This window comes from Salvia splendens, chromosome 20, assembly GCF_004379255.2.
Source record: "Salvia splendens isolate huo1 chromosome 20, SspV2, whole genome shotgun sequence".
Classification (NCBI taxonomy): Eukaryota; Viridiplantae; Streptophyta; class Magnoliopsida; order Lamiales; family Lamiaceae; genus Salvia; species Salvia splendens.
Genome location: NC_056051.1, coordinates 10377618 through 10402974, shown reverse-complemented (window position 1 = coordinate 10402974; position 25357 = coordinate 10377618). Strand labels below are relative to the sequence as shown.

Sequence of the window (25357 nt, the reverse complement as noted above, 5' to 3'; positions counted from 1 at the left end):
ATAATTTAATGCTATAATTTTGCAACACTTTGGAAAGGAAATTGGAAATTTTAACTTAATATTGGATATTTGAAAAAATTATTTCTTAATAAATACTCCTCTGTCGCCCCAAGAGTATAACTTTGGGTTTCGGCACGAGTTTAACTTAATAAGGGAGGAAAAAAAAGTAAGAGAGAGGAAAAGAAAGGGTGGTAGTGAACATCATGTTAGTGGACAGTACGTCCCATTAGTATAATGGTTTCTAGTGTTTATGTTGTTTCTAGAGAGAGACGCTCTCACTTCTCTCTAGCAATACCCCCATCTTGATTGCCCGCCACCCCTCATACACACCCGAACTGCCGCTACTCTTGCCCGCCGACCACCACAACTCGCCCCCCACCCCACAGCCCACCGAGACCCTTCCCACGCCGGTCGGCGCCCCACCCGCTGCCAACCCCGACGACTCTCAATCCTTGTACGGCGTCGTCAACCCTCCACCCGACCTGGTCGGCGCTCTCAACCGTGAGCCCCCACGACCGGCCCTCAAGGTCAGCCTTTGGCCGGTCACTCTCTAGATCGGCCATGCCGGATCCCCCCCGAACCCCACTCCGGCCCCACCGGACCCCGAGGAGGCTAGGCATATCTCGGACCACCTCATGGTCTTTCACTCAAGCGAAGACCCAACACCGAGGCATCCGGCCAAAGGAGTGAAATTGCAAAACAAGAAGAATAGGAGGATGGCTAGGAAGGGCACGCCGGCACCTCTCACCAAAGGTCTTGGCCGGAAAAGATTTGTACCCTCCCCTCTTCCGGAGGACAAACAACTTAGGAAGAAGCTTGACTTTGGAGACGAAGAGACTTCCGAGGCTGACGGCCCCGGCACGAGCTCCGCCATAGATAACCCCAAATGCAAGGTAACATTATTTCCTACATGCCCTATCGATAGCCATGATGCACAAGGCTCGGGAACCATTCCTAAGGTCTCTAACCCCGAGGATGAAGCCCACATGGAGGTGGTGGTTTCACGGAGACGCTCCGGCAGCAGAGGCGGCGCCACCCCTCGACCATGGAACCGCCATGGACGAGATGACCGTTGAAGGTGATGTTGGTGGAACCCTAGGCGTATCCCAAGAGGATTTGACCGCTGCATGCAAGCCAAAAAGTACTTTGGGGAATGAGCTAGTCAACTTTCCCGAAATGGCTTCAAGAACAAACCACCTTTCGGAAAGTGCTTTTGTTCCTTTCCAAAACCGGAAGGCACATGTGGAGCCTTGCTCATCTCACCCAATGCAGCACATGGAGCCAAAAAAGAATGATATCCTCCATATCATCGATTTGGCTGCCGCGGAGACACTCGATGCAACGGCGGCGCAGCCTCTCCTCGCCGGTCCACCTCCGGCCATGGTCTACACGTTGAAGGATAACCTCCTCCTAAATAGGGGAGACAAAGAGATCGAGTCAAATGTACCTCGTATTGAAAATGACTCATCCCTTGAAGATTTTCCACCCCTCGAAAAAGGAAGGACTCGGAAGATCCGAGCATCATTCGAGACCGGCTCGACGTTTGAGAGACCGGGGAGACTGAAGCCCCCCCGAGACACGCCCGCGACCTCGGCCTCGGATATGAATGTGATGGACCCGAAGCGGACCGAGATGGAGATGGAAACACCGAGGCCACCCGATGAACCCATGTACGAGAGGGAATCGGTAGAAAGATCCCAAACCGAAACAAACCTTGGGGCTAAACCGAGAGGCAATCCGATAAACAACTTCTTAGGATTTGAAGGGGTGACGGGTGTACGTAGCCCCACTAAGCAAAAATCCATGGCCAAGATGGTGCGGGAGACGTCGGCTGAAGAAGGCCCGCAAGTCTTTGTCCCGGAGAACATCCAAAACATCGGCTTTGCTTCCATGTCAAACGGAGTGCCAGCCATCTACTTCTCCGGGTTGGAAATCCAACGGTTGGCCTCATCTCTCGGCCACGCTATTGTTGGTAAGTTCTCGCACTCAATCCCGGCTTCCTCCCAAATCCAAAAGGCTCTTGACAATATTAAATTTAGGCGTGGTTATTCTTGGAAATATATTAACGCCAAACATATTCTTGTTCAATTTGAGGACATGGCGGATTATGCTCGGCTCCTTAGTGGACCCAAAGGGACACCGGTGTGGTTCATTGATCGGCATCCGATGAGAGTCTTCAAATGGTCTCCGGATTTTGACGCATATTGTGAGTCCCCAATTGCGGCGATATGGTGCAACCTATTGGTCTCCCGATCCTCCTATATGACCATTCGGCCCTCTACGCCATTGGGAAACTCCTTGGTAATCCGATCCAAGTAGATAAAGCTACGGCCAACAAATCGAGACTCTCCTTTGCGCGGCTTTGCATCGAAATCGACATCACAAAGCCACCGCCCGACGAGATCATCCTTGACATTTGTGGGCGACCTTTGGTGCAGCAAGTAAAGTGGGATAAGATCCCGTCCTACTGTGGAGAATGTAAACATGTGGGACACAAGAGTGAAGTTTGCTATGCATCCGGGAAGGTGGATCGACCTCCAAAACGAAACTACAACATAGCAACACCAAAACAGCCACAACATGGAGGGACTGGACCTAAGAAGAACAATGCTGAACCGAGGCAAACCGATAATAACATGGAATGGAAACAACAAGGGAAGCATAAGGGAAAGGAAAGCAACACCCGAAAGAACCCGAAAGCCAACGTGCATTCGGGGGCGGGGTGGTCGGGCCCGGACTTTTTGGGAGATTTGCAAGATGTGGGGAGTAAGGACATGACCATTGCACATGATGCGCAAAACTTCAATCAACCAAAAGGGACACCCGCTAAGCCCCCATTTTATGGACGTGGGCGCGGGGGTAAGCCAATTGGAGCGGACATGGCGCGGCGTGATGTGATCCCGGCCTCGGATGACCTTGTGCAACCCACAGGCCATTTTAAACCCTTTGATCTTGAGAAACCCGAGGCACATGGCTCATCAAGCCACATGAGTACCAATCGTTATTTCTCCCTCATGGCTCGAGAGAACTTCATGGAGAATGATAGTGAAGACGAAGAACATTGGGAAGATTCCAATTCTCACAATGAAAATGATAATGGAGCCAATCCAGCCCTTCTGGAGGCCGGGGCATCCCATGGAGGGAATGATCTTCAAATCATAGAATTCCAAGGGGGGACGTCAATTCCACCGGGTACGAAACCCTCTTGTTAATCATGTCATTAAATTTTCTATTTTGGAACGTTAGGGGAATCGCGAAGGCGTCAACCCAAAACGTCCTAAAAAGACTAATTAAATCTCATAATATTTGCTTTCTTGCAATAATGGAGCCGCTTACCACCCCTAACCCGGACAAATTCTCGAGAATGCTGGGGCTATCTTTCAAGGGGTCGAACATCAATGGGAAAATATGGATCTTCGTGGAGGAAGGGATGGATTTTGACGTGGTGGATGACTCGGAACAGCTGTTGCATGGGAGGTTCACCTGCCCTCGGATCCCAGCCCCTATTTTGATCTCGGCCGTATATGCTAAATGCACGAGAGGGGAGCGGCATGCACTCTGGGAGAAGATGAGGGACACTACCCAAGTATCGGAAGGATTGCCTTGGTTTATTGGAGGGGACTTCAACGCAATCCTCTCCTCTCGAGATAGGTTGGGGAGCGACACAAACCGACAGGCTGAAATGGTGGATTTTGCCGAGGCCATTGAGGACTGCAGACTATTGGACCCAGGCTATGATGGGTCAGAATTCACTTGGGCTAAGAATGGCCTCATGGAAAGGTTGGATAGGGTGCTGATTAGCGAGACGACGTCCCAAATGTTTGATGCAATAAGAGTCACGAACCTCCCCCGCATTGCTTCGGATCATGGCCCGCTCCTGGTCAGAAGCAGGCTGCCCAACACCCACGGGGGGTGGTAGAGCATTTCGGTTCCAAAACATGTGGGTCCGGCACGAGGGATTTGGCGAGTTGGTGCGTGAAGATTGGATAGCTCCCTCGGAGGCGGAGGGCCTCCTCAACTTGAAGATCAAGCTGGCTAGGATCAAACAAACGTTTAAGAGGTGGAACAAAGAGGTTTTTGGAAATATACACGCCAATCTCAAAAATTGTGAAGAGAACATTGCAGTGGCCCAAGCAGATTTTGAAGAAGATCCCTCTGCCCGGAATAGAATGGAGGTCAACAAACAAATTGCTGAGTACATCCTCCTTCTTAAGATGGAGGAAGACTTTTGGCGTCAGAAGGCTGCCCTCCGTTGGCTAGACGATGGGGATAAGAACACAAGGTTTTACCAAAGTTGGGTGAAGCAGAAGAAGATTCGGCTGCGTATCCACAAGATCACCACTAATGGATGTGAACTCACGGACGACAAGGCCATCAAAGATTCGGCGGTGGAGTTCTTTCAAAACCTCCTTGCCCCAAGCCAACCGGAGCTCGCGGAACCGAACCTTAACCTCTTATACCAACTCCCTCCCTCGGAGCAATTGGCGGCCCTCCCTAATCCCCCGGATGCGGAGGAGGTGAAGCGAGCAGTGTTTGATATCTCGGCCAATAGTGCGCCCGGCCCGGATGGCTTCTCGGCTTTATTCTTCCAATCAAGTTGGGGCATTGTGGGACCAGATGTGGTGGCGGCGGTTAGGCAATTCTTTGGTGGGGCCTTCCTCCCCCGAAGCTTCACGGCCACGAGTATCGTACTCATCCCCAAGAAGCCTATACCCGAGACTTTTTTTTTTTTTTTTTTTTTTTTTTTTTTTTTTTTTTTTTTTTTTTTTAATCAAACACCTCTACGGTGGAGGGTTCGTGGGTCCCTCATCCCTATATTTCCACAAGAGATAATTACAAGGCGTGGCCACACCCAAAAGTGGTGTGCCGTAACAAAATCAAGAGTAGTATGCGGTCCGATCCCACAAGGTTCGGACCTCATCATACTCCTTTCCAAAATACAATTAACCACAAAGCTAGTCACTATTGTCTCCCATCGTCTCATGATCAACTTTGATGCCCGTCCCCGTCTAGGTTTCGGATGTGCGACACTCCCATCTCGTCCAATCTAACCAAGTCCAATAGTTCTCTCGGTGCTGAGTTGTAGTGCATTCGTAGGCCACTGTCTTGGACTAGCCCCATTTTCGCAAGGAAGTCCGCCGCTTTGTTCCCCTCCCTGTGTATGAAGGTGGCTCGGAATTTGAGTTGGCGTTTGAGAATGGTTAGTTGCGCCACCGCTTGCCGAGCGAGTGCCGGCCCCCATCCCGTCCCATTGACCAATTTGATTGCTTGCTCTGCATCTGACTCAATCCAGATTGGTAGGCCGTAATCCTTGGCTATATTTAGCCCGTGAATCATGGCCAACAGCTCCGCTTCTAACGCCGAGTGGGCTTCAAGGGGTGTGCTGACGGCGACGAGCATCTTACCCGAGTGGTCTCGAATAATCCCGCCAGCCCCTGTACTGCCGTTCGCTTCATTATAGGAGCCATCCGTGTTGAGCTTTATCCACGGCTGATCCGGGGGGTTCCATTTGATTGCCATGGCTAGGGGTAGCGCCCTGATTGCCGCCGCTTGTTGAGGAATATTGATTCCAAGTTTAACTCCCTTCCAATGTTTCGGCTTCAAGCTTCCATTAGACATAGCATTTCGAATGAACATGTGGACCTGCCATACCACGTTTTGTGGTTTAAACTGTGTGCCTTGGTGGCGGCTCCTGTTTCTCTCCGACCATATAAACCAAAGGATGAGGTATGGAGTAGCTCGGCTAAGATGTTTCTTGTTCGGCTGTTGGCACCTTCGCGCCCACACTTCGATTCTCGTAGGGATTGTGTCATTGATATGGATGCGTGGGAACGGGCCTGTGAACCAGCCGTCGAACTCACTCCATACTCTGCGAGCTCCATATCCCTGGATGAAGAGGTGTTGGAGTGACTCAGTGTTCAATAAGGTGATTACTAAAGTACTCACGAGGCGACTCGCCCCATTCCTTCCATGTGTTGTTGCACCTAACTAAAGCGGGTTTGTCAAAGGGAGGCTACTCAACGACAATGTACTTCTTGCACAGGAGATGTTTCATGAGCTCCAAAGAAGCAAACCAGCACCTAATGTTGCTATCAAGATTGACATGGCCAAGGCCTACGATCGGGTTCAATGGCCGTTCCTCCTAAAAGTCCTCAAGCAAATGGGATTTCCCGAGCAATGGGTGGCGCTCATCGAAAGATGCATTGGGACATGTTGGTTCTCGATTCTTATTAATGGGGCCCCGACGGGTTTCTTCAAATCCACTCGTGGGCTTAGGCAAGGGGACCCCATCTCCCCCGCCCTCTTTGTCCTTGCCGCGGACTATCTCTCGAGATCACTTGATAAACTCATACTTGGAAACAAAGACATGACATACAACGCTACCCGAGGCAGCATGCAGATCAGCCACCTCGCGTATGCGGACGACATCATCATCTTCACGCAAGCGGCCGCAAGCCACCTCCAGAGGCTCCGTGTATGTCTGGATCATTATGCCGAGGTCTCCGGACAACAAATCAATCTCGGCAAGAGCAACTTCTATATTTCTGAGGCTCATGAAGGTTGGACAAACACAATCCAAAGTGAAGGAGGCTTCTCCCGAGGTACGTTCCCGTTCCTTTACCTTGGTGTCCCTATTTACCGGGGGGTGAAGCGCACGGATATGTTTTTGTTCCTCCGAGAGAAAATCTCGGCTAGGATATCTGGGTGGGCACATCGGCACCTCTCCTTTGGGGTGAGACTTACCTTGATAAATAGCACACTATAGGCGATCCCCTTACATATTTTTCAAGCTATCGAGCCAACCGGTGACGCCCTCAAGCAACTCGACCAGCAAGTGGCTCGCTTCTTTTGGGGGTCGAGTAATGAGAAGAAAAGGACGCACTGGATTAGATGGGACCAGGTATGCCTACCCACGGCCGAAGGGGGCCTGGGCATCTGTAAGATCAAAGAAGTCCTACGTGCCTTTAATATCAAGTTATGGTGGAGGTTCCGGGAACAGAACTCCCTTTGGGCTAAGTATATGATGGTCAAATATTGTCAAAAGGCATCCCCACTCTCGGCTAGAGCTTCGGGAAGGAGTAGCCCTACTTGGAAGAGACTCTTGAAGGTTCGGGCACATGCACAACCGCACATCCGCTGGGTAGTGGGAGAAGGAAAAATTTTATTCTGGGATGACTTTTGGCTTGGAGATGCGCCCTTGAGGGAACTTAGCCTCGACGATAGGGGAGGCCCTCTTGTCCATGTTGCAGATTTCATTGTGGATGGGGCCTGGAATGAGGCCAAATTACGAATGCTCCAAGCGCAAGCCGGCTTGGCGCAACATGCTGTCCGGAAGATCCTCGATACGCCAATCCTCTCGGATGGACCAGATGTGCCGAGATGGAGATTATCACACAATGGGGAGTTCTCTCTAGCTACAACATGGGAGACCATCCGAACTCAAAGACCGATCATCCAAGGCCTCGATGATATTTGGAAAGCGGGCCTCACGTCTTCGATTGCTATCTTCATATGGAGACTTCTCTCCAACCGAATCCCGGTGGATACGAAGCTTCAGTGGAGGAAAATGGAAATGGCGTCTAAATGCCAATGTTGCCCACACAGACCGGGTATTGAATCTCTCCAACATCTCTTCATACAAGGGGCTGGGGCACTTGGTGTGTGGAGGGAGTTCGACTCATGGTTCGAGGGATCATCACCGCCCCTCCGGATCAATGATACTATCCCAGAAAGGCTCGAAGTTTGGGCACGAAGAGTCCGGCAACCCGGCAAGAAACATCTCAGCCGGTCTATGCCATATCTTATTTTATGGTTCATTTGGGCAGAACGAAATAGGAGTCGCCATCAATCGGTGCAATTTAAGTCTTTCAATGTGGTTTGGCAGGTGCAAATGTTCATCAGAAATAGCATGGCCAACGGATCCTATAAACCGAAGCACTGGAAGGGTGTCCGCCTCAAAGTCAACGTCCCGAGCCATGCCGAGCCAAGGAGGACTAGGCCCCTTGCGATGGTGGTCAAATGGAACCCGTCGGATGCCCCTTGGATCAAGCTTAACACAGACGGAGCTTACATTGAGGCAACGGACAAAGCAGGGGGAGGAGGAATTATTCGAGACCATGAGGGTAACCTGCTTGCAGCCTTTGCATCCCCACTCATGGCTCACTCAGCCCTCGAAGCGGAGCTACTCGCCATCCAATTCGGGTTGATACTAGCCTCGGAATTCAGAAGGCCTATTTGGGTCGAATCAGATGCACAACAGGCGGTCAAGCTTTTGAACAGTACAAGCTGGGGACCAGCCCACATCAGCCGGGTGATGGCACGGATCACAAACCTCAAACGCCGACAGGACACCCGTATCACCTTCATCCACCGGGAAGGGAATAGAGCAGGAGATCTCCTCACCAACATGGGACTAGAAAGAACCGACTACTGCCGTATGGATGCCATCACGGCACCAAGACTCCTCACAGCAATCATTAGGATGGATGCATTCGGAGTCCCGAACCTTCGGGTCCAAAATGAAGATAAAGAATAGGCTTGAGCGTCGGATCAAATGAGTGTATTGTTTTCCTTTTTGGTTTTGGCTTAATTGTAGTTTGAGGTTCGGAAGGGAGTATGATGAGGTCCGGGCCCATGTGACCGGGCCGCATACTACTCCTGATTTTGGTATAGGCACGCCACTATTGGGTGTGGCCCTGTTTTGTATACATCTCCTTTTGAAATATAGGGATGAGGGACCCACGAACCCTCCACCATAAAGGTGTTTGATTAAAAAAAAAAAAAAAAAAAAAAAACAAAACAAAACTTACAACTGCACCAATTCTTTCTTTGCCTAACATTGATAACATGTTTGAGCTTGAATGTGATGCATCTGGAGTAGGCATCGGAGCTGTTTTGTTGCAGGATGGAAAGCCAATCGCTTGCTTTAGCGAAAAGTTGAAAGGAGTTCAATTGAACTATCCAACGTATGACAAGGAGTTATATGCGTTGGTTAGAGCTTTGGAAACATGGCAGCATTACTTGTGGCCTAGAGAGTTTGTAATTCATACGGATCATGAATCTCACAAGTACTTGAAAGGTCAAGGTAAGCTTAGCAAGAGACATTTTTTTTTTTTTTTGGTAAACACCGTCACGGTGGAGGGTTCGTGGGTCCCTCATCCCTATATTTCAAAAAAGGGGGTAGGTTACAATTCATGGCCACACCCGATAGTGGTGTCCCGACAAAGAAAGAGCCATTAGAGTAGTGAGCGGTCCGCGCCAACATGGTGCGGACCTCGCCCTACTCCATTCAAAACTCAAAACGATAAAAACGACCTAGACTAGGTAGAGTCTTCATCTCGGACTCGGATATTCGGAATGCCCATCTCCTCCAAGCGGATCATTGCCCTTAATAGCCGAGGGGCTGTGCTATCATTCATGCGGTGATACTCTAATTTCTCCGCACCCATTTTTGCTAGAAAAACAGCCACTTTGTTTCCCTCCCGATGAATAAAGGATGTGCGGAGTGTTATATGTCGTTTGAGGACGATTAGACGAGCTACTTCATGTCTAACTTGGGCCGGCCCCAAGCTGGCACCATTAAGGAGGTTAAGCGCCTGCTCAGAGTCCACCTCGAGCCAAATAGGTCGGTTAAACTCCTTCGCCAAGGTTAGTCCGTGATGGATGGCCTTGAGTTCAGCCTCAAGGGCCGAGTGGGCTCGGAGTGGTGCGGTGAAGGCGACTAACATTCGCCCTGCACAGTCACGGATAATTCCTCCCCCTCCGGCCTTATCCAAGGATTCCAGGAAGGCACCGTCCGTATTGATCTTGATCCATGCCCCGTCCGGAGGGTGCCATTTAATTGATACAACAAGAGGCCTCGGCACCCTATTCTCCGCTTCGGCCGGTAGGTGAAAATTGAATCTCACTCCCTTCCAATGTTTTTTCTTTATGTTCCCATTAATCATGCTGTTTCGGATATAAGTTTGTACCTGCCACACCACGTTGTACGCCTTGAATTGGGTCATTTGGTGACGACTACGATTCCTCTCGGCCCATAGGAACCACATGATAAGATAAGGCATAGCGTGGCTCAGGTGTTTCTTGTTATCTTGCCTGGTTCTTCTCGACCAGACCTCCAGTCGTTCCGGAATGGTGTCATTGACCTGGATTCGTGGTGCTGATCCTTCAAACCAAGCATCAAACTCCCTCCACACCCTGGTAGCCCCTGTTCCTTGGATGAAGAGGTGTTGTAGGGACTCAATGTTTGGCCTAAATTGGCAACATTGGCATTTAGAGGCCATCTCAATCTTTCTCCACTGGAGCTTTGTGTCGACCGGGATACTGTTAGAGAGCAACCTCCAAATGAAGATGGAAATTGAATGTGTAAGGCCGGCCTTCCATAAGTCATCCAAGCCCCGGATGATAGGCCTCCGGTTACGGATGGTCTCCCATGTCGTGGCAAGGGAGAAGTCCCCGAGCCGAGAGATGTTCCATCTTGGGATGTCCGGTTCTCCATGAACAATTGGGGTGCCGATAATTTGCTGGATTACATGGTGCGGGAGGCCGGCTTGGGTTTGGAGGAGTTGGAGTTTGGTTTCGTCCCATACTCCATCCCGGATATAGTCCTCGATCCTATCCCTTGCGCATCTTCGATCATCAAGCGCTAGCTCCCTTAAGGTGCAATTGCCGAGCCATATGTCGTCCCAGAAAAAGATCTTGCCTAGCCCCACCACCCATCTGATGTGCGGCTGTGCTTGCACCCGAACTTTCATGAGCCGTTTCCAATTTGGGCTACTTCGTCCCGAAGGCCTAGCCACAAGAGGGGAAGCCATGGTACAGTACTTGGTCATCATATAAATAGCCCAAAGAGAGTTTTTCTCCCTAAATCGCCACCACAATTTGACATTGAAGGCTCGTAGAACCTCCTTTGACTTGCGGATGCCAAGGCCGCCCTCGGCGGTGGGTAGGCAGATTTGATCCCACCCGATCCAATGTGTCTTCTTCCTTTCATTTGAGGATCCCCAGAAGAACCTAACCAGCTGTTGATCAATCTGTTTGAGAGCGCCGGCTGTTGGCTCGATGGCTTGAAAAATGTGAAGGGGAACCGCTTCCAGGGTACTCTTGATTAGTGTTAGCCTCCCCCCGAACGAGAGATGCCTATGAGCCCATCCCGAGATCCGCGACGCCACTTTCTCCCGGAGGAACATAAACATGTCCGTTCGTTTAACTCCTCAAAATATGGGTACTCCCAAGTAAAGAAAAGGGAATGTACCTTGTGAGAATCCTCCTTCCGAGTGGATTGATCCTGCCCAACCATCATGAATCTCGGCAATGTAGAAATTACTCTTAGCAAGGTTAACTTGTTGGCCCGAGACCTCCGCATAATCTTCAAGGCATGCTCTTAGGCGCCTAATAGAGGGCGCCGCCGCCTGGGAGAAGATGATGATATCGTCGGCATAGGCTAAGTGGCTAATCTCCATGCAGTGCCGGGCCGCCTTGAAAGCCATCTCTTTGTGTCCCAAAATAAGTTTATCAAGCGCCCTAGAGAGGTATTCCGCCGCAATCTCAAACAGGGCCGGTGAGATAGGATCGCCCTGTCGGAGCCCTCGGGTAGACTTGAAGAAGCCCGAGGGGGCGCCATTAATTAGCACCGAGAACCAACAAGTGCCAACACATCTTTCAATGAGGGAGATCCAAGCTTCCGGAAATCCCATTTGCCGTATGACCTTGATGAGAAACGGCCATTGGACGCGGTCATAGGCCTTTGTCATGTCAATTTTAAGAGCAACATTCGGGGCAGGGGAGCACCTTGGAAGCTCGTGGAACATTTCCTGGGCCAGGAGCACGTTATCGTTCAAAAGTCGACCTTTCACGAACCCACTTTGGTTTGGGGCAATGACGTGGGGAAGGAAAGGAGTAAGCCTTTTCGTAAGGACCTTTGTAATGATCTTGTTGATCACATTGCACAAGCTGATGGGGCGATAGTCCCCCCACGATTCAGGAGTGAGCTTCTTGGGGATCAGGACTATACTTGTTGCTGTGACACTCCGCGGGAGGAACGCCCCAAGGAAGAATTGTCTAACCGCATGAACCACATCTTGTCCCACGATACCCCAGCACGTTTGATAGAAGGTAGCATTAAAACCATCCGGTCCTGGTGCACTATCCCCAGATATATCAAACACAACTCGCTTAATTTCATCCCCCTCAGGTGGTGTAGGAAGATCCCGGAGTTGTTCCGAAGGTGGGAGCTGGCGGATCAAACTAAAGTCCGGCACGCCGAGGGCCAAGGGTGGGGGTGCTAGGAGGTTCTTGTAGAAATCAACCACCGAGTTCTTGATCTCTTCCTCCCCAGTGATTTCCACTCCATTCACGGAAATTCTATGAATCCGCAATCGAATCCTCTTCTGTTTAACCCAGCTTTGATAGAACCTTGTGTTCTTGTCTCCATCCGCTAGCCATCGGAGGGCCGCTTTTTGTCTCCAATAGTCTTCCTCCATTTTGAGGAGAAGGATGTAATTGGCAATGAGCTTGTTTACCAAGGCTCTGTTTTCGCCCGACGGGTTTATTTCAAACTCACTTTGGGCCTCAGCCACCTTATCTTCCATTTCCTTTGGATTGGCATGTATATTTCCAAAGACTTCCTTATTCCAAAGTTTGAGCATTTTTTTTGTTCGCGCAAGCTTGATTTGAAGATTAAGCAATCCCTCGGCCTCCGTGGGCTGGTTCCAAGTATGCGTACGGTATCCAAGAAGCCCTCATGGCGGATCCACATGTTTTGGAATCGGAAGGCCTTTCCTCCGGGCTGCCGATTAGGACATCTACATCTTGCCAAGACCGGCCCATGATCCGATGAGACGCGTGGGAGGTTAGTAACCCTCGTTGCCTCGAAAACCTGTGGCCAAGCATCATTCACCAAAATTCTATCGAGCCTCTCCATAAGTCCGTTCTTTGCCCACGTGTAGTCCGATCCGTCGAACCCCGGGTCAAGAAGCCTGCAATCCTCAATTGTCTCGGCGAAGTCAATCATCTCAGCTTGCCGGTTGGTGTCGCTCCCAACTCTCTCATGTGGGGATAGAATAGTGTTGAAGTCCCCGCCGACGACCCAAGGTGTTCCGTCGGTGATGACCGCAATCTCCCTCAACTTATCCCAAAGGTGGTATCTTCCCGTCCGTGAGCACTTCGCGTAGATAGCCGAGACTGAAATGTGTCTTTCAAGGCGAGGAGAGAGGAAACGGCCGTGGAGCATTTGATCCGAGTCCTCTTCCACAACAAAGTTGGCGCCCTCCTCAACAAAAATCCAAATTTTCCCATTAGTATTTGAGCCTTTAAACACTAGCCCCAATGCCCTAGAGAATTTCTCCGGGTTGGGGTTTGTAAATGGCTCCATTATTGCAAGAAATTGAACATTATGAGACTTGATCAATCTTTTTAAAACGTTTTGGGTTGGAGCATTCGCAATACCCCTAACGTTCCAAAACATATAGTTTAAGGACATAATTAACAGTGAGGTTCCGTACCCGGCGGGTGTGAAGGCCCCCCTCGGTAATCGGTCATTTGTTGGTCGTGCCATTCGTGATCCGTCTCGGCCTCCAAGATTGGGTTGCTCGCACCACCAGCATCATCACTATTGTGCGCACCCCTCTCGAAGCTCTCATTGGCATCATGATCACCATCCTCATATTCTTCATCTTCCATGAGGGAGAAGTATTGATTAGTGCTCAAACAGTTTGCCTTCTCTTGTTCTCTACTCTTGGCCACGGTGGTCTTTGTTGTTGAGCCGCTTGGGCCGATGGGTGCCGAGACGGGATTCCCACCCCGGACGGCCGAGCCCCGGTTAACGACACCCGATGTCGCTTCCTCGAGTGGATAGGCAAAAGGCTTGAAGCCTTTAAGATGGCTTGAGGCCTCTCGACCATTTCGAGTTCCACTCGCACGATGTGATTCCGACGAAGCTTCCTTGTTGTCATTGAAATCTCCTAAGATGTCCGGGCCTTGCCAATGTGTGTCCGCACCTTTGGTTCCTTTTGCTTTGTAGTTTGCTCGATCAGCACCACTATTCTTTTTCTTCCCTTGGCGTTTCCATTCATTAGGATTAGCATCATTAGGATTAGCATCATTCCCCCCGGTGTCTTGCATGTGTTTAACACCTCGGTCGTCCGAATGTGGCTGTTTGAGTGGGCCGACATTATAGTTTCTCTTGGCCGGTCGTTCCTTCTTGCCCGTTGCATAACAAACCTCCCTCGTGTGTCCAACATGTTTGCAATCTTGACAATAGGAAGGAATCTTATCCCATCGGTCTTGTTGCACCGTCTCCCGCCCACAAAGATCAAGAATGATCTCCTCGGGAGGTGGCTTTGTAATATCAATCTCGATGCAAATGGCACGACTCAAGGATAGCCGAGACTTGTTGGCCGTGGCACGGTCGATTTGAATTGGGGTACCGAGGAGCTTGCCGATGGCGAATAGGGCCGATTGATCATAGAGGTGAATTGGGAGGCCTATTAAGTTGCACCAAATTGCCGCGATCGGGGACTCACAATACGCATCAAATTCCGGGGACCATTTGAATACCCTCATCGGGTGTCGGTCAATGAACCAAACAGGGGAGCCCCTCGGGCCACCAAGAAGGCGAGCATAATCCCCAATGTCCTCGCATTGAATAAGAATGTGTTTAGCATTAATATATTTCCAGTTAAAGCCACGACTCAATTTGATGTTGTCAAGGGCCTTTTGAATTTGATGCCCCGTGGGGATAGAATGAGAAAACTTACCCACGATTGCGTGCCCAATGCCTTCAGCCAACTTTCGTGTCTCCGCCCCGGAAAAGTAAATGGTCGGGATGCCGTTTGATGCTGAGGCAAAGCCAATGTTTTGAATCTTCTCCGGTTCGAACACTTGCGGGCCGGTTGGGTCGGAGGAGCCTTTTAGCACTTCGGCCAATGTTATCGGCTTCCCGGCGGTCGCCGAGTGTGGCTCGTGTGTCTTGGGCAGGTTCGCATGGTTCAATCCCGTGCTCGGCCCCATCCCTGTTCCGGAAGTTTGTTGGTTCGGCCCATGCAAATCTGGAGGTGTATAGTTGTTGCTCGTCTCCGGGTCACTATCTCCAATTACCATCGGGATGGACGTTTCAATGCTTGGGACTCCATATCCTAATCGAAGAGGCGCTTTCGGTTGCGTTCCTTGTGGCACGGAGCTGCCCCATCTTAGTTTTGGATTTGTCGCGGCCATCTCCTCCTTCCGACTCGGTGATCCCTTCTCAAAAGTGTCCCGAATTTTGAGTGTTCTACCTTTCTCAAGTGGTGGAAACTCCTCAAGTGAGGCGATAAGGTCCGTCGAGGGTGAGGACCCCGGAGGTTCAAGTCTCAGCACCCGGCTGGCGCGCGCCACGTAGGGCTTACTTCCGGTCTCCGGTGGTCCGGCAATGATGAGGGGTTGGGCGGCCATTGTGTCGAGGGTCTCCGCCGAGTCCAAGGTGGCGAGGTGGATGAGTTCATGGGTTTGTGGCTGTATTGGAGCCTCAACGGCTAGCAACTCACGTGAGCCCCCATTGTGGTAAGGCACCAAGGCACTTTCAAAAGGTGATTTTGTTCCTAACTCCATTTCGGGCAAGTTGACTACTCCTTCTTTCAAGGTATTCTTTGCAGCACACGTGACACCTTTATTGGGAGGGTAAGGGACAAAGGAGCTTTTCAAAGGTGGTTTTGTTCCTTTATCCATATTTGGCAAGATGACTTCACCAACCATCTTGGAGAGTTGTGCATCACGTGGTCCAACATGAGGTGGTGGGGGAGCGTGCGCGGCTGGCTCGACACTTGCTTCGACGGTCGACCGGCCGTCGCCGGAGTCTTGGCCGGAGGACGGAATCTCGCCGGCATAGTCGTAAGAGTCAAGAACAATGGCGATTTTCTCATCCCCTTCATCATAGGTGACGATTTCGGCCTCATTCCCGAGTAGAGCCACCTTCATATCGCGGCCGGGGGGCGCCGGAAAGATGGTTGTTTTGCATTTGGGACTTCCACCCGGTGAGCCACCTTCGGCCCCGAAATCAATCTTCTTCCGGAGTTGCTTGTCTTCCGGCATAGGTGAGAGTACAAACCTTTTCCGACCATCGCCTTTGGTGGAAGGGGCCGGGGTACTTTTCCTCTCTTTCACGTTTGTTTTCAAGGATTTCCTCGCCATTTTCTTGGAGGGAAGGCTTGTGGAGGAAGCCTCTTCCGACGTGAACGTCATTTGTTGGACCAAGGGAGGGTCCTCGGCCGCCCGGAGGACCATTTGCTGATCCGAGATGGTGCGGGGTTCCTCGGACCCCGGCGGAGGATCCGGCGGGTGTTCCGGCATGGCTGAAGGAGAGTCAAGACACCAGCCGCACCGGGGGAGTTGAGCGGAGGTTGGTGAGGTGTGGCTCGAGACTGGTGGAGCGAGCCGGGGTTGTGGTTGTGGCCTTGGACGAACGAGGGTGGTGGTCGGAGATGAACGGAAGGTCGGCGTGGGGGGGTGGTCGAAAGGTGGATTATCGTTCAAAAGGGAGAATTGCTAGAGAGAAGGGAGAGCATCTCTCTCTAGATTTTCGCTGATGGTTTCCCTCTAGGCTTAGCAAGAGACATGTTAAGTGGGTGGAATTCATTGAATCATTTCCCTATGTAATCAAATACAAAAAGGGAAAAGAAAAACATTGTGGCTGATGCATTGTCTCGGAGGTACATTTTGATCACTAATTTGAGTTCTAAGTTGCTTGGTTTTGAGTTGATTAAGGAAATGTATGATAATGACCCGGACTTTTCTTCTATCTATTTATCTTGTGAGCATGCTGCATTTGACAAGTTCTATAGGCATGATGGCTATTTGTTTAGAGAAAATAAACTGTGCATTCCTAAAGGTTCTATGCGTGAATTGCTTGTGCGTGAAGCACATGGTGGTGGTTTAATGGGGCATTTTGGAGTCCATAAGACAATGGATGTTTTGCATGAACATTTCTTTTGGCCTAAAATGCGTGTGGATGTTGAAAGAATTTGCAAAAGATGCATAACTTGCATGCAAGCCAAGTCTAAATCACACCCACATGGTTTGTACAAACCGTTACCAATTCATAGTGCACCTTGGGAGGATATTTCAATGGACTTTGTTGTTGGTTTGCCAAGAACAAAAAGAGGTAGAGATTCAGTTTTTGTGGTTGTTGATAGGTTTTCAAAAATGGCACATTTTATTCCATGTCACAAAACTGATGATGCATCTCATATCGTTGATTTGTTCTTTAAAGAAATTGTCCGTTTGCATGGTGTTCCTAGATCAATTGTGAGTGATCGAGATGCTAAATTTGTGAGTCATTTTTGGCGAGTGTTGTGGAATAAGTTAGGAACTAAACTCTTGTTTTCTACTACTTGTCATCCACAAAGTGATGGACAAACTGAAGTAGTTAATAGGACTTTGTCTCAATTACTACGAACTTTAGTTAAAAAGAACTTGAAAAGTTGGGAGGAATGCTTACCTTTTGCTGAATTTGCTTATAATCGAAGTGTTCATTCTGCTACTAACTTTTCTCCATTTGAAGTTGTGTATGGTTTTAATCCATTGAGCCCACTTGATTTGATTCCAATACCTATTGAAGATCGTGCAAGTCTTGATGGAAAAGCTAAGGCTGAAATGGTGAAAAGATTGCATGAAAGGGTAAGACTCAACATTGAAAAGAGGACAGAACAATATGCAAAGCAAGCCAACAAGGGTCGGAAACAAGTCATCTTTGAGCCGGGAGATTGGGTTTGGTTGCATATGAGAAAGGAGAGATTTCCTTCGAAAAGAAAGTCCAAGTTGCATCCAAGAGGAGATGGACCATTCCAAGTGATTGGAAAAGTCAATGATAATGCTTATAAACTTGACTTACCTGGTGAGTTTAATGTAAGTGCTACTTTCAATGTTTCTAATTTATCTCCTTATGTGGGTGAATTAGATTCGAGGACGAATCCTATTGAAGAAGAAGGGAATGATGGAGCTACACCCAAGCTGATCTACAAGGACAAGAAGATGGATCCATTGTTCATTCAAAGTGGACCAATTACAAGAGCTAGAGCTAAGAAGATAAAGGAGTCCATGATGCTTTTAGTTGATGAAATAAAAGCCCAATTACAAGACCAATCTACATTGGGCCAAATGGTGAATATTATTCAAGTTAGTGGGCAGCCCAATGCATGAAGTTTTGAGTCACTATATATCACATTTTGGAGGCCCAAATTGAAGATACATGATGCATTTTCGTCCAAGTTGGAGCAACCAAAATGAAGAGTCATTTTAAGTTACTTTTTGAGTTAAATAAGTGACTTTAGATGTACTAAAGTCACACCAATAGTTTAGGAGTTACTTTTCACTTATTATGAGTCATTCTAAAGGTCATAAGTTGTACTAATGATATGAGACTTTCAAGAGTCCATTCTAGCCTATAAATAGGCTTGTAAGCATGTCATTTGTGGACACCATTGATCAAATACGAAAATAGACTTTGTCTTGTGAGTTGAATTCTCTTTGTAGAGTTTTTCACTTGTTTGGAACTTATCAAGATACTTTGAGCAAGTTCTTGTGGCGTTCAACCATACCGAGGTTCTTGGCTAATCATATAGCCAACGGGTCGAGGTTTTCCAAGCTCTGGAAGTGGATCAAACCAGATTATCAATCAAGGGAGTCCGCTGCCAAACCTTATACGTGGGGTTCTTGGATCAATATATCCAACGGGTCCTTCGTCCTATCCCATTCCGGCGGTGCCAGCTTTTCCGGTGACGGCTCCGGTGGTTGTGCCACGGGGGCATGGTCTTCCATGCGTGCATCAGCCTCAAGGTGGAGGTATGTAGCACATGGTATTGCTTGTGAGTACAAATTGTCATTTTCCCCATTTGGAGCAACACCTTCTTCCCCATGCAAAGTGGTCTTTGTCTCTACCTCTTTTTGCAAGTCACATGATTCCAACACATCACATGCCACCCCATCATCTAGCCTAGGACCCATGTGATGTATTGTACTTGCACCGGTTGGGTGGTGGTCCAGCTCACTCCGGCTCGCCGGCGCCGGAGAAATTCTGGCCACCTCCTCGGAGTTGAGCATTTCCATTGCAATCTTCTTCTTCTTTTCTTCCATCTTTGCTGTCGACTCCTTCATCGGCTCAACTACCTCCCGGATACCGGATTTGACTGGTGGGTCCACTAGGTCATCGTCCGAGATTCCGGCAGCAAAATACCGTTCATGGTCGAGAAGGAGTAAGTGACCCGTAGCTGCTTCGAAGGGGCCCGGCCTCGCCATTTGAGCAAACGTTCTCATCGTATACCCATCGGAAGGCTGCTCTCCTTCCGGCGACGCCGTCTCCTCATTATTTTTCCCGGCGAGTAGCTCCTCGGCCATTTCGAAGATCATTTTTTCTTGATTCGACTAATCCCCGAAATAGTCTCAAGGCCTGTGCGTTTCAGCTCACGTCGGCCTCTCTCAGGGAAAGGAGTCCCGGCCCTCTTCGTCTTTGGCCGTGGGATGAAAGGGAGACTCCGTTCCGGCGAGCGAGGTGATTGGATCGTGTGAGATGAAACCGTAGCAGCCTCAACCGCCGGTTCTCCGCCGGCCTTCACCATAGTCGTGGCTGAAGATTACATTTCACCTCCCTCAACGGGGAGGGAGGGAGAGTGGACGATATCAGGTTTAAATTCTTTATTACAAGTTATGACCATAGTACTTCTAGTAGGTGAGGTATGGGGGTTTTGAAAGTCCAATTTCTTTCTGAAGTGCTATGCATATCAGAGCAAGAGGCTCTACTACTTTCATAGATAAACTCCTGCTATTTCTGGAATTTGAGAAAGAATTTGTTCTATCAAATTTGACTATTACAGTTCCATCAGGTTCTTCAATGATATCTGATGGTTCAGTTTTCTCTATATTTCTAGGGGCTTGTGGGCCTTTTATGATAAACAAACTTGGAATTGTAATCTCATTCCATTTAAGTCTTTTAGGAGTATAGGTGGTAGGTTGTTCAGCATCAACCTGTAAGAGGATGGTTTCTCCTTTTGAGAAAGGATTCTTGCTGAATTTAGGATTTAAGTTTGAAGACCTAAGTCTAAGATAGACCCTAAACATAATTGCAAAATTTTTACATTCATGAAACTCATCTCCTTGTATTTGGACATCAAGGATGAGAGACTCAAGAATCATGCGATCTGTAAGGTCTACAGAGAATATAGATGTTTGAACCATCGCTAAAATAGATGTTTTATATTTTTTGAGTCTTCCATCTCTTAGAGTAATATATATGGGAGAATCAACTCCTATGTGAACCAAGGGTTTGACAGCAATTTGAGCAAGACCAAAATGGGCATATCTATACTTTTGTTCCCTGTATCTTTTTATAGATTCTCTATTAAGAAGGGGAAAACTTTCCGATTTTTGCAACATGCTTCTAGTTTCTTCATGAGTTCTTGTGGAAAAGGCAGTTTTAAAATCAATGAGACCTATATCATAAAAATTTTCTACTTTTTCTTTAGGAATAGTCCAATTTGAATAATCAATAGGGGCATGAATCTCGCTACTTTAAACAATATTTTTGTCATTCTTATTTTTAGTACTGGATCTTAAAAGATTTCTAAATCTACTGGCCATATATAAAAAAAGGGATAAAGACATGGATTAGGAATTGGTTTAGATGGGAGAAACTGGTCGCAGGGGAACACTATGCGTGGAACACCTAGACATAAGGCTTTCCAACCGTCTTATAAGCTTACCAGACCTGAATTCCAACGTTTCTCTTACCAAACTTACTCCTAAGATCAATCTTATCATCTATGTTTTAAATATTAGGTAAGTTGAATCTAAAAGATTACTAATGAACATGTCGGTGCGTTTAACACCTCGATATATGGGCAAGCCCAAGTAAAGGAAAGGGAAGGTACCTTGAGTGAAGCCTCCTTCCAAATGAATTGATCTTGCCCAATCTTCATGTATCTCGACAATATAGAAATTGCTCTTGGCGAGGTTGATTTGCTGGCCCGAAACCACCGCATAATCTTCGAGGCATGATCTAAGGCGCCTAATAGAGGGCGCAGCCGCTTGGGTGAATATGATGATGTCGTCGGCATAGGCTAGGTGACTTATCTCCATGCAGTGCCGAGCCAACTTGAAAGACATCTCTTTGTGCCCCAAAATGAGTTTATCAAGCGCCCTTGAGAGGTATTCCACCGCGATCACGAACAGGGCCGGGGATATGGGGTCACCCTGTCCGAGGCCACGGATTTGAAAATCCCAAGGGGGCGCCATTGATTAGCACCGAGAACCTGCATGTGCCGATACATCTTTCAAAGAGGGAAATCCAGGCCTCCAGAAAACCCATCCGACGTAGGACCTTGATGAGAAACGGCCACTGAACGCGGTCATATGCTTTAGCCATGTTGATTTTAAGGGCTACATTCGGGGCCGGCGCGCACCTTGGTAACTCGTGGAACATCTCCTGGGCGAGGAGGACATTGTCGTTCAAAAGGCGTCCTTTCACGAACCCACTTTGGTTTGGAGCAATGACACGGGGGAGAAAAGGGTTTAACCTTTTTGTGAGGACCTTTGTGATTATCTTGTTGATTACATTACACAGGCTGATGGACTACCCCCCACGATTCGGGTGTGAGCTTCTTGGGGATTAGGACTATGCTCGTTACCGTGACACTCATGGGAAGGAACGCCCCAAGGAAGAATTGTCTAACTGAATTTTCACCGCATCGTGTCCCACGATATCCCAACACGATTAGTAGAAGGTGGCCGTGAAGCCATCCGGCCCTGGCGCACTATTTCCTGATTTATCAAACACAGCTCGCTTAATTTCGTCCCCTTCGGGTGGCTTAGGGAGATCCTGAAGTAGATCCGAGGATGGGAGTTGGTGGATCAAGTCAAGATCAGGCTCACCTAGGATCGGGGGCGTGGGGGCAAGAAGGTTTTTAAAGAATTCAACCGCCGTGTTCTTGATCTCTTCTTCCCCGTGACTTCGTGCCCATTCACCGAGACCTTATGTATGCGTAACCGTATCCTCTTCTGTTTGACCCAGCTCTGGTAGAATCTCGTGTTCTTGTCGCTTTCTGGCGCCAGTAGTCCTCCTCCATTTTGAGGAGAAGGATATATTGAGCAATATGCTTGTTCACCAAGGCTCTATTCGCGGGCGAGGGGTTCGCCTCAAACTCACACTGGGCCGCGACCACATTGTCCTCCATTTCCCTTAGATTGGAATGTATGTTCCCGAATACTTCCTTATTCCACTGCTTGAGTATTTTCTTGGTTCTCGCAAGCTTAAGCTGGAGGTTGAGCAGCCCCACAGCCTCAGTGGTTTGCGTCCAAGCTTCTCGTACAAGATCCAAGAAGCCCTCATGACGGATCCACATATTTTGGAATCTCAAGGCCTTCCCTCTGGTATATCGTTGTGTCCCGCAGCCCCTAGCCAGAACCGGGCCATAATCCGACGCAATCCGTGGAAGGTTGGTGACTCGCGTCGCCTCAAAGATTTGTGGCCAAGCTTCACTAACCAAAACTCTATCAAGCCTTTCCAAGAGGCCATTCTTCGCCCATGTGTAAGCCAACCCGTCGAACCCGGGGTCGAGGAGTCTACAGTCCTCAATTGCCTCGGCGAAATCAATCATCTCGGCTTGTCGGTTGGTGTTGCTACCGACCCTTTCTTGTGGGGATAAGATAGTGTTAAAGTCCCCTCCGACGATCCAAGGGGTGCCCTCGGAGATGGCCGGGATTACCCTTAGCTTATCCGAGAGGTGTTGTCTCTCCGTCCTTGTGCAATTGGCGTAGACGGTTGAGACCAAGATGTGGCTTGCGAGGCGTGGGGATGAAAAGCGGCCATGCAGCACCTGGTCCGAGTCATCCTCCACGACGAAGTTTGCACCCTCCTCAACAAAAATCCAAATTTTCCCGTTAGAATTTGAGCGTTTGAAAGCCAACCCCAAAGCCCTAGAGAACCGCTCCGGGTTAGGGTTTGTGAGTGGCTCCGTTATTGCAAGAACATGAACATTATGGTACTTAATTAATCTCTTTAGAACGTTTTGGGTAGGCGAATTTGCAATACCCCTAACGTTCCAAAACATGAAATTACATGACATAATTAACATTGAGGAGTCGTACCCGGCGGGTGTGAAGACCCCCCTTGGAATTCAATGATTTGATGATCATACACTCCTTGGTTCGTCACGGTCTCCAAGGGAAGGTTGGTGGCACCACCCGTATCCATGTCGGCCCGTGCACCCATCTCGGCGCATTCAAAATCATCATGTCCACCGTCCTCATACTCTTCTTCTCTCCCATGAGGGAGTAAAATTGGTTAGTGCTCATGTGATTCCCCATTACTTGGTCTAAACCTTTTGTCCCAGAGGGCTAGGACGCAAAGTCTTTTGAGCCTTGGGTTGGCGGTGCAAGCTTCCCGTCCCGGTTGGTAGACCCAAGCTTTGCTTCACCCGACGTCGCATCTTCTCGGGGGTAGATGAATGGCTTGAATCCTTTATGGTGTCGTGCGGCCTCTCGACCGTGCTGGTCTCCTCCCGCGAGGTGGAGCCCCGAAGGGGGCTCGTTGTGTCCATGCAATTCTCCCAAAATGTCCAGACCTTGCCATGATGTTTCTCCGGACTTATGTCCACTTGCTTTGAGGTTTGATCGATCTCCTTCGTAATTCTTTTTCTTTCCTTGGCGCTTCCATTCATTGGGGTTGGGATCATTCTTCGCCGTGTCTTGCTTGCCTTTCGTGCCCTGTCCCTTGGGGTGTGCCTGTTTTGGGGGAGCGTTGTTATAGTTTTTTTTGCCGGCCGTTCCCTCTTACCCGTCGCATAACAGACGTCACTCTTGTGGCCAACATGTTTGCACTCTTGGCAATAGGATGGGATCTTGTCCCAACGTACTCCTTTGGAGGAAGGCTTACTCTCATCAAGAGTACGCTCGAAGCGGTGCCCCTCCACATCTTCCAAGCCATCGAGACAACCTCCGGGGCTCTTAAGCAATTGGATCAACAGATGGCTCGGTTCTTCTGGGGGTCAACAAACGAGAGGAAAAAAACACATTGGATCGGATGGGATCAGATCTGCCTCCCGACTTCCGAAGGGGGGCTCGGGGTTCGAAAATCCAAAGAAGTACTCCGAGCCTTCAACATCAAGTTATGGTTCATCAAGCCACATGAGTACCAATCGTTATTTCTCCCTCATGGCTCGAGAGAACTTCATGGAGAATGATAGTGAAGACGAAGAACATTGGGAAGATTCCAATTCTCACAATGAAAATGATAATGGAGCCAATCCAGCCCTTCTGGAGGCCGGGGCATCCCATGGAGGGAATGATCTTCAAATCATAGAATTCCAAGGGGGGACGTCAATCCCACCGGGTACGAAACCCTCTTGTTAATCATGTCATTAAATTTTCTATTTTGGAACGTTAGGGGAATCGCGAACGCGTCAACCCAAAACGTCCTAAAAAGACTAATTAAATCTCATAATATTTGCTTTCTTGCAATAATGGAGCCGCTTACCACCCCTAACCCGGACAAATTCTCGAGAATGCTGGGGCTATCTTTCAAGGGGTCGAACATCAATGGGAAAATATGGATCTTCGTGGAGGAAGGGATGGATTTTGACGTGGTGGATGACTCGGAACAGCTGTTGCATGGGAGGTTCACCTGCCCTCGGATCCCAGCCCCTATTTTGATCTCGGCCGTATATGCTAAATGCACGAGAGGGGAGCGGCATGCACTCTGGGAGAAGATGAGGGACACTACCCAAGTATCGGAAGGATTGCCTTGGTTTATTGGAGAGGACTTCAACACAATCCTCTCCTCTCGAGATAGGTTGGGGAGCGACACAAACCGACAGGCTGAAATGGTGGATTTTGCCGAGGCCATTGAGGACTGCAGACTATTGGACCCAGGCTATGATGGGTCAGAATTCACTTGGGCTAAGAATGGCCTCATGGAAAGGTTGGATAGGGTGCTGATTAGCGAGACGACGTCCCAAATGTTTGATGCAATAAGAGTCACGAACCTCCCCCGCATTGCTTCGGATCATGGCCCGCTCCTGGTCAGAAGCAGGCTGCCCAACACCCACGGGGTGGCAGAGCATTTCGGTTCCATAACATGTGGGTCCGGCACGAGGGATTTGGCGAGTTGGTGCGTGAAGATTGGATAGCTCCCTCGGAGGCGGAGGGCCTCCTCAACTTGAAGATCAAGCTGGCTAGGATCAAACAAACGTTTAAGAGGTGGAACAAAGAGGTTTTTGGAAATATACACGCCAATCTCAAAAATTGTGAAGAGAACATTGCAGTGGCCCAAGCACATTTTGAAGAAGATCCCTCGGCCCGGAATAGAATGGAGGTCAACAAACAAATTGCTGAGTAC

At 49.0% G+C, this 25357-nt stretch overlaps 2 protein-coding genes across 2 annotated transcripts; one reads left to right on the top strand and one right to left on the bottom strand.

Moving 5' to 3' along the window:
* Positions 1-3322: 3322 nt before the first annotated feature.
* LOC121781455 lies at positions 3323-3919 on the top strand. Its single transcript, XM_042179192.1, has one exon. The coding sequence runs from the start codon at positions 3323-3325 to the stop codon at positions 3917-3919; it is 597 nt and encodes a 198-aa protein (XP_042035126.1).
* Positions 3920-21983: 18064 nt separating this feature from the next.
* On the bottom strand, positions 21984-23233 carry LOC121781454. Its single transcript, XM_042179190.1, has 2 exons — positions 23160-23233; positions 21984-23055 (listed from the first exon to the last, which is right to left on the bottom strand). The coding sequence occupies exons 1-2, from the start codon at positions 23231-23233 to the stop codon at positions 21984-21986; spliced, it is 1146 nt and encodes a 381-aa protein (XP_042035124.1).
* Positions 23234-25357: the final 2124 nt, after the last annotated feature.